General features: G+C 44.3%; 1 protein-coding gene across 2 annotated transcripts; it reads right to left on the reverse strand.

Annotated features, from left to right (window-relative positions):
* Positions 1–3,952: 3,952 nt before the first annotated feature.
* Positions 3,953–8,757, reverse strand: klhl38b (kelch-like family member 38b). 2 transcript variants are annotated; one of them, XM_037072975.1, is made up of 5 exons: positions 8,272–8,757; positions 5,864–7,078; positions 5,634–5,775; positions 5,406–5,511; positions 5,000–5,289 (listed from the first exon to the last, which is right to left on the reverse strand). In XM_037072975.1, the coding sequence occupies exons 2-5, from the start codon at positions 7,075–7,077 to the stop codon at positions 5,000–5,002; spliced, it is 1,752 nt and encodes a 583-aa protein (XP_036928870.1). In that variant the 5' UTR covers position 7,078; positions 8,272–8,757. The 2 variants fall into 2 exon arrangements, with proteins under 2 accessions (XP_036928871.1, XP_036928870.1); XM_037072976.1 differs by lacking the exon at positions 8,272–8,757 and having other exon boundaries at positions 3,953–5,289; positions 5,864–7,077.
* Positions 8,758–9,393: the final 636 nt, after the last annotated feature.

Raw genomic sequence — 9,393 nt, forward strand, 5'->3', positions numbered from 1 at the left:
CTACACGTACTGAGCAGCCACAGTGCTGTACAGATTATCACACGATGCCCCTGAGCACTGACATGTGAAAGTTCTCCTCCACCCATATGCTTCCTGCCTAAGACCAACAAAGAGGCACAAACTATAACTAACAACATTATATTTTTGCTGTTTTGTTTTGTAGTTGTTTAGCATCTCTCTGCTCATTGTTCATGTCTTTGTTGTTGTTTTGATTCTCTTTGTAATTCTTTTACCTCTCTTTGTTATTCTTATTCTTAATTATATTTGTTGTTTTGCATCTCTTTGTAGTTGTTTTGAGTTTCTTTGTAGTTGTTTTGAGTTTCTTTGTAGATGTTTGGAGTTTCTTTGTAGTTGCTTGGAGTTTCTTGTTCCTGTTTCAGGTCTTTTCATTGTTGTTGTGCATCTCTTTGTAGTTGTTTCAGTCTTTTGTTGTTTTGTGTCACTTTGTGTCCATTTTGTACTATATGTAACTATATATCGCCCAATATAACAATAATTGTCACACAACAGCATTTAATGGTTGATGAATTGTTGATGATAAAAGCAATACATGTTCAGGAAGTGGTTTGCCCAGGCTTATCAATGTTCACTCTATGTGACTGTAAGTATAAAGGGGAAAAAAAACAAAAACATTTCATGCTTGCGGTGACATGGCTGTAAAGTCCCCTGATTCTTAGTCACTCACACTATTATAAATAGATCAAGTTGTCCTTCAGAGTATTGGGTTGCATTGTGGACTGTGTGGGAGTGTGTGTGTATGTGTCTGACGGGGTGGGGGTTGACATTGTATTTAAATTTTCCCAAAACAGCCCTGACTGATCCTGATGAGGGTATTTTGTTTACTTTGGACTGTACCATTCGAGATAATGTGTAACTATGTCTGTCTAGGCCACTGGGTCAACTCTTATCAGCATGATTAAACTTTGGGAATAAAGTTCAGTGTTTATATCTGTTTGTTTATGGCTATAATAGTCCTTCTCGTGTCATTTAAATGTGTGCTTTCAGAGGCAAATACCATGAAGCCGGTTTCAAATGTAAATGTTACCATTGTTTGGTGAAAGATCAGGAGGTGTAGCGTACTGGATTTGTCATCAGCAGGCAGAAGAATGATAACAAAGGCATTAATGAGGAAATGCTGTCACCTAAACCTCACCCTGGCCTGATCACTGGTGTCGTGTGACTGTAGATGTAAAGGGCTTAAGTTCACTTCCTAAAACCCTACAGCATGAGAAACACTTTGTGTTTTCATTCTCAGTAAAAAGCTGTGTGTGTGTGTGTTTGTGTGTGTGTGTGTGTGTGTGTATCTGTACGTACATGTGGATCTACATCCATGTGAGTAAATGAGTTTATGCCTACATGTCTGCACAGAGAGGCGGTGAGAGGGAGGATTTTCAAGGTTCTCATAATTCATGACACACTATACAATCTGCCAGAACATGTCAGCAGCAGCAGCGGCACATGGCGCACAACGAGTCTCCGAGTGTGCAGTTCTTCCAGGAACCAGCAGGCCAGTGTTTCAACACAAGTCGTGATGGTGTCTGGACGCATCCTGTTTGCGTGGCATGGCCGGACTTGCTTGGCTGCTGTGGTTTTTGCTCTGTGGGCTTAGTACTGATGATTCTGAATCACCCCCTGGTGATATCAGGTTATTTCATTATTTCAAACTATTTCTTGATGAGGGCGTGTTGATTGTTTTTCTTCTCATCTTCTATTCAATTAGTGGCCTTTTGTGACACTCACAATGAATGAAGTGTAGGAAGTGGTTTTCACTCAGCCTCACCGAAATCCCCGAATACATTTAAACATTAGTGCATCGTTCATTACAGATCTTTGGTTGTTTGTAACCGGTGCATCTGTGGCCTCATGTCTGAGGTTTTGGTGTGTAACACCCTGATGCACGGGAAGGGTCAAAAAGCTCTGCACTCGTGTTCAAATCTGTCTACAAGTCGTCACATGAGAATTGACCAATGCACGCGGGGCAGATAGAGTCTGATGAGGTGTGATTGTCATGACAATTGAAGCCACTGCAGAAGTGACCCACACTGAAATAGATCAACAGTTCCCCATGTGGTTAGCCATGCAGAGCCAGAGCGCTGTTTGTAAAAAGTGGAACTTAAAGGCTGAAAAAGAATTGTTGTGTGAACTGCAGGAGTATACAGTAATGTGCATAAGGTTGTTAGTCCCCATCGTCCAATTAAGTCTATTTTCAGAATAGGCCAAACTACAGGACGACATGGAAAGTCCCAGCACTTGGGTCAGTCGGTGACTCACTGACCGACTGAGAAGAAAACTATGACCTAAAGCTTTAAAGAGTTTATTCAGTGGATCACAACAATGATGAATCAGACACGCTCGTGTACGTCCAGCTAGTAGGAGGATAAATGAGTTTATGCAGCTCCTACGCTAACAAACAAAGGTGAAAGTCCTAGTTTTGAGCTAAGGCTGAAGACATATACTTGCTTTTCGGGTAAACACATGAGTGCTGGCTCGGGTATCCTGTGTCCGTTGGTGTGTTGATTAAACAGTGTGTATCGTGTTTATCCTCCGTCTTAAGCAAAAACACTCATTTCAAGTTGAAAGGTTTCCAAAAGACAAATCTCTTATAACCATATTTATATCAGTGTTAGTGGGGCTCATGGTTGCGTGAGGAATCAAATTGTCTCAAAGCCTGTTAGCGAATCATCTCCCTCCCTCCCTCCCTCTTGTCTGTCCATCATCCCTGTTTTTGTTGGGATGTTGTGACCAGATGGGACAGCTGGTCAGTCCTGCTTGACCCTCCGAAAACCTTAATCACAAGTACACAGTCACACACACACACACACACACACATACGCACACTCTCACACACTCACATATACACCTGTTGCTGCTCCTCCTGGTTGAGTTTCATCACTCGCTCAGATTCACTGTTGTGAAACCGCCCTCCCTCTCGCCGTCTCTCACATCTGCCAGCTTGCATGGCAACCGACAGGACCACATCCCTCACGTGGTGTAACATTCGCCCCCTTGTTTGTTTCTCAAAATAACATCAGATCACCTATAGTTTTTTTTTTCCAGTCACCCACCGTTTCCTCGCACACTCCACCCCCTGACCCCTGGACTCCATTCGCTGGCAGTGAGTGACTGAAACATCTGACCCGGTTACATAGGATTTCAAAGAAATGTAACGGAGTCCTGCGTACCACCTCCTGGTCACATTCTGTTTACGCCCCATGACAAGGCTGACACTAGTCACTGAATGTCATTGATGAGTTGAATGATGCAGTCACTTTAGCTGTTGCTCATCCTTATTTTAATGAATAATTTCAAAGGAGATGGTGTACCGAGATCTGAATTACTGGAATCTCTTCATTTTAACACGAATGACGTTTTTAATAAAAAACACAGCCCTCTTAATTTTGCTCCCAGGAACATGTTACTCAATCACTAGTGATTTTCTGTCTTGCCTGGCTAAACAGGGAACCGGATCTGGCTTTGATGTATTCACTGCATCTGTCCCCACATCTCCCACCCATATCCACGTGCCGTCTGCATGAGCAGAAACATAAAAAGAATCACGTTATCCAGAAACTTCCTGGGGCTCCCCTGGCTTTAGTTTCTCCTCCCAACAGGTGGAGCAAAACCATCTGAACGTGTTGCCACTGGAATATATTTAAGGCTCTTTTTTGTAAAAGGACACCTTTTCTATATTATCCTCTGTGTCATTGCATGCGTGTGTGTGTGTTTGTGTGTGTGTGTGTGTGTGTAGCAGGAACTTGTCTAGGCTTGTAAAGGTCCTGTGTGGACAGTGTGAGCGGGGTCAAACAGACACACGATGCCCCTCACAGCACACATGTGCTGCTCAGATTGCATTTGCTGTTGACTGACTGAGCACTGTTATAAGACATGCTGTGCTGATAGTGGGAGATATGGAGAGAAGCCACATGTATAGATTGGATTTTTTATTGTAAAAAAGAAAAAAACAAAGTGTGAAAACCAGAATCAAAGTGGTACAAAAACATAAAAAAAAAATTAAAAAAGGTAAAATTCAATGAATATAGAATTTCAGGCTATTCTTTTCACCACAGGTTCACATCGCAAAGACAGTTATTATGTCAACATACAGTAGATACATTTGTAATGTACACTGCAGAACACAAACTACAAAAACTTCAAACTTAAGGTGCAATACTTAAGAATTGGCCACCTGTTGAATTCAAAATCCAAACAAATATGGGACAGCAGAACAATTGCTGACTGATGCTAACTGTAGTGACTACTAGCTAGTGAGCTAAGTTAACCATACAGCTAGAAGTCATAGTCTCTGACTCTGTCTGGACTGGGAGCTCGGACCACCAGGGGAGTGCTGGTGTTGTTTATGATCGGACTTCCACCTACGGAGGTACAAACTGGCCAGAGTTTAGCTAGTTAGCATGCCAACCTCAAAAAACATCGCCACAAGACAATTCATAGATATCTTGGACATAACGTCAAAAATGTTATTTCTTCCACATTCTGCTGCTGCTTTTTCATATTTTAAACTAAAATTCTCACATATTGCACCTTTAAAAGTGCTCTATGGAAGTGAGCACAATAATTATCATACATCATTATTTTCGAACTGAAGCAACACGCCATGATCCAAAGGTTCACCCAAGACAGCAGCAGGTTCCGAGCCCACAGCTGAGCATAACTTTGTCTCGCACCAAACAGTACACAGCCCCCGGATTTAAATGTGACAAGTGAAATCTCATGATTTAGAGCAGGCTGAAAATAGCACTTTTACCGTTTGTGAAGTCAAACCGGTGTAGATGGTGTCAGGGTTATGATGAATAAAAAAAAGAAAAGACATAGAATATGGCTTGGAATATTTTTGAAATCAAAATCTTTAGAAATTTGAATATTTGAGGTACGCATGATTCTGTGAACTTTCAAAATAAGTCCATGACTCATCATACATTAATAGTGGAGACCACGGCTACAGAATGAAAGAATACATTCTGATACTTGCAGACCTGAGCTAGGACTTAGCCCACGTCTGTGAGACATGCGTCAGAGTCAGGGAGCCGTGGTCGAACAGTTTATACGGCAGCGTTCCCTTGGACGTCCAAGTGTCTGTCTTTGGGTCGTAGCACTCGAAATTGTCCGAGTCCTCGATGACGTCGTGGCCGTTGATGGAACGTCCGCCGGTGACGTAGAGTTTGTGATTGAGAACGGTGGCAGCGTGGTGCATCCTCCTCTCCTTCAGGTTGGCACACTTGATGAACCGGTTGGTCTTGGTGTCGTAAGCGATCACTCTCCTGGTGTATCCTGTGACAGTGGAGGCATTTATTTGAGAAGGGCGCTTGAAAATCATGCAGTGATGTAACTCTAAGAGTAAGATTTTTTTAATGTCATTATCAGTATTTATCACAGCCACTGTCTACCTCCGATGATGTAGATTTTGTCATCTATAACGGCGGCAGGAGCAGACACATTCTTCACTGTTCTGTTCTCCATCTTGGACCACATGTTCCTGGCAATGTGATACACCTGCAGGAGGGGAGGTGGGGTGTGTGTGAGGGAAAAACCGATTGAGTGAGTGACCGAACGAGAGCGGACGAACAAAGAAAACACAAGCAGTGCCTGAGTGACTGAAGAACACACCGTCTTACCTGTATTATTCTGACTGGGTTCTGCATGGCGTCCTCTCCTCCAAACACATAGATCCTCTGGTTGGTAGCAGCCACCGCCGGATGCAACACGGCCTCAGGCATGGGCGCCATCGACTCCCACTGGTTGAACATGCCGTTGTACCTGATGGCATCATTGAGAGATCCGTTAGCGTTTGTCATGTTGTGTGTTTTGTATGTCGCGCGTGTGGATAATTAGGATTTATAATCACCTCTCCACACTGTCTGTGAGCCGCCTGTCAGGCCCGAAGCCTCCCAAGACAAAGATGAAGTGCAGGTAGGAGACACTCTGGTGGGCGAAGCGCGGCTCCAGCAGCGGCTCTGCCGTTCGCCACTGGTTGGTCTTGATGGAGAGGGTGTAGACGGTCGCGCTGACTTGGCTGTGCTTTGTGTTTGTGGTCAGGCCTCCGGTAACATACAAGACACTGTGAAGGGCGACATACGAGGCTTTATACAGACGAATGGGCAGCTTGGCCAGCCACTGCCACTTTTCACTCCTCTCATCAAAGACGAGGGCTTCCCTCGAGGTCTGCTCGTTGTTCTTCCTCCCTCCCACCACCACCAACATGTCCTGGTAGGAGTAGCGCCTCGGTGCCACCCAGAGGGGTTTAAAGTCTGTGTTACCGATGTACTTGGTGCTAACAGCGAACATCAGGCGTCTCACGGACTCTATGAGCTCAGTGCACAGGGCGGAGGACTGGATCAGAGGGTCGTTGGCGATGAATTGGAAGAGGTAGGTGGGGTGGATGTAGCGAAGGCGAACTTTCTTGAAGAGGTCACTGATGGCACCGCGCCTCGATAAAGGATCATGGTGGATCCAGGCAACAAGCGTCTCAAACACCTGCTCCTCCTCCGCACACAGAGTGTCATCCTCCAAGTATCCCATGAGCTCCGGGAGGGAGAGCTCACACAGATCCTCGGATGCTGACACGTCGGAGAAGCTCCTCATGGCCATCTCTTTTGCTTTGTCTCTCAGAGTGTGGCAACTCATGATCTCAGAGAGTCGTATCATGCTCAGACAGTTGTCAGGGCTCAGCTGCATCTGAAGGAAGCGCGAGCAGGCCTCGAAAAGGCGGCCGTACTGTAACATGGACGCCGCTTGCATCAGAGGGAGCACGATTTCGATGCTGATGCTGATGCGTCCTGTGTAAACATAGTCAATGATGCTGCTCAGAATGTTCGATGTGATGCCCTTCAAGTAAATCTTGGCCTGCTGCCTTTCCATGAAGTTGTTGCAGAACATGGCCCTGAAGTAGGGGCTGCTGGAGACCAGGACGTTGCGATGACAGGGGATCTCGGTGTTGTCTGAACACAGCGACACATCTGTCAGGACGCTCTCCTGCCTCAGCCTGTTGAGCTGCAGGAGCAGGCTGGACGACTGCTCCTTGTCTTTGAAGTGGAAGACCTCGGCTGCCGGTTGGTCCATGCTGAGGAGGAGAGACCATTGTTACTGTCAAAACATTTGATTGCCAGACTCATTTTCATTTGATGTTTTTTTTATTATAAAGCTCGAACCTTCCACGCCAACTTAATTCCACGTCACGCAATCAAAACAATACCTAATTCAAGCGTTTTAGCTTTGTTGATGTGCAAATATAAGCCATTTGAGAGCTTGCCATAAATAATATGTCACGAATGAATAGTAGCTCTGCTGTAAAGGGGCAGTGTGTAGTTTTGGAGAGGAAATTCAAACTCAGAATTGTAATGTTTACAACATTAATGAGGTAATAATAAAAAAAAACTATTTGTATCCAAAACTGAATAAACAAGCTATTCTCAGAGGAAAATTAGGTCACAAGAACACCGTTTTCAACTGGAAAGGTGGCAGGGTCCGCCAAATCCCAAAGTAAAAAAGTAGGAATTTGTATTTAGGCCACAAGTTTCATTAGTAAGACATCTTACAAGTGACTATTAGCCACACTGAGAGGCAGCATAATGGTAGTGAAACAAACAAACATTCCAACACATCACCATACAGCCAGGCTATTTTAATTCAACACAGTCCTGCATCATGTATCTAAAATTTAGACTGCAGATAGTCCTGGTAAACTTTCCCCCCAAAAGCACAGCGCAACTGTTTAGTTTAGTTTAGATCACTGCCTTGCAGCACATGGGCCCACTTCAGCACTGCTGCACTCAGACATTTCAGGGCCCACGACACATCTGTGCGACCATTTAGTGGTCCGAGTGGATTACCACTGGAACACCTGCACGACTGTTTCTGCTGCACGATTGTCGTTTATTGTCGTGGCAGTGGCGCGTCTGTTGCTGTGTGATGGCTTTTTTTTTGCAGAGTCTCAAAAATTGCTTCCTTGTCATTTTGGCTTCAATATGGATGAATGCGACTGCAGCCTTTTCCCTTCATGTGTACACTTTGGTGTGAAAAAGAGCACAAATAAAGGCAGAAGTCTGCGCGCAAAAGAGCAACAAGTCACAAAATGTCAGCTGAAACAGACGACTGAACTGAACACACTCCATGTAATGTAAAAGTATTAATAAAAAAGCTCATGTTTGATTAATATTTACATCAAATGACATTAAAGCCGTGCCAGCAGTATATACTGGATACAGTCCAATGCTCCTGGCAGCTCATGAAGCGTCAGTGGAATGCATCTCTTACCTGCTCCTCTTCTCTCTCTTTATGTGTGTTCTGGGGGCCTCTCTCTCTTTCTCTCCCTCTCTCTTTCTCTCTCTCTCTCTATCCGAAGCGAGATCTCAGCAGAAAATCGGATGTCTTGACATTTTCCTTTACTTTGTTCCTCTTTTCTCTGGTGTAGATGCTGTGTGACTGTATGTTCCAGAGGGGGCCGTCTCTTTGTAGGAGCGTGTTGCGCACTGTTTGTTGTTATGGTCTCTTTCCACGAGGCCTCTGTGTACATTCCTCCCCTAAAAATAGAGCCTCTCTTTGGCAGCGCCGCCGCAGACTCACATGTGACATGTTAGACTGCTTTCTCAGTAAACGCCTGACTCCCTCGCGTAATCGCTCTCTTTTCTTATGCCCTTTCTTTCTTTCTTTCCCTCAGTATCACACTGACTTTAGTGCTTCCCCTCTGATCTGATCTCTTCTTTATTCTCGAAAGCTCACATTCCCATTCACTCCATCATCTCTTCCTCCGCCTGGCACACGATTGTAGCAGTAAAAACAGCACTGACACTTGATAACACTCATTTTGTTGGCGGCTCCCACTGCTGGCTGACTGGATGAAAACACAGAGATACAAAAACAGGATTAGGTTACTGTGGAAGCACACGGAGATATGATGAAGTCTGCATATGGGGGAGAGGAGCAGTCACATGTAAGAAAGGCATACTGACCATGAGTATCAACACAGTCTAGGTTCAGTGAATATGTTACAAAGAGGCCATGTAGTTCTGAGGGCGAAACTGAGTAAACAAACTGGCCTTGAAGGACAACACCATTTCACACTGATTTACTTTGTTTATGTTTGGTGGACCCCGCCACTTTTACAACTTCAAATATTGTTCTTTACTCAGTTACAGAGTTTGTATTATTACTTCATAAATACCGTGACAGTTAAAATTCTTGTTCAGATGTCTTCTCTAATATAATGTCTTCTCTCTTCTCTCATAGTGCCCCTTTAATGAAGAAAAATGAGATGAGTTTCTCTCTGGCAACGTGACGCACTGCTAAATGTTCTTGGCTTCACTTTCACAGATGATATTCATCCTTAAAGCATAAAGAAACGTCCCTAATTTAACTGTACATCAACAGCAGATGCTT

This window comes from Acanthopagrus latus, chromosome 17 (genome assembly GCF_904848185.1).
Source record: "Acanthopagrus latus isolate v.2019 chromosome 17, fAcaLat1.1, whole genome shotgun sequence".
In the NCBI taxonomy this organism is placed as follows: Eukaryota; Metazoa; Chordata; class Actinopteri; order Spariformes; family Sparidae; genus Acanthopagrus; species Acanthopagrus latus.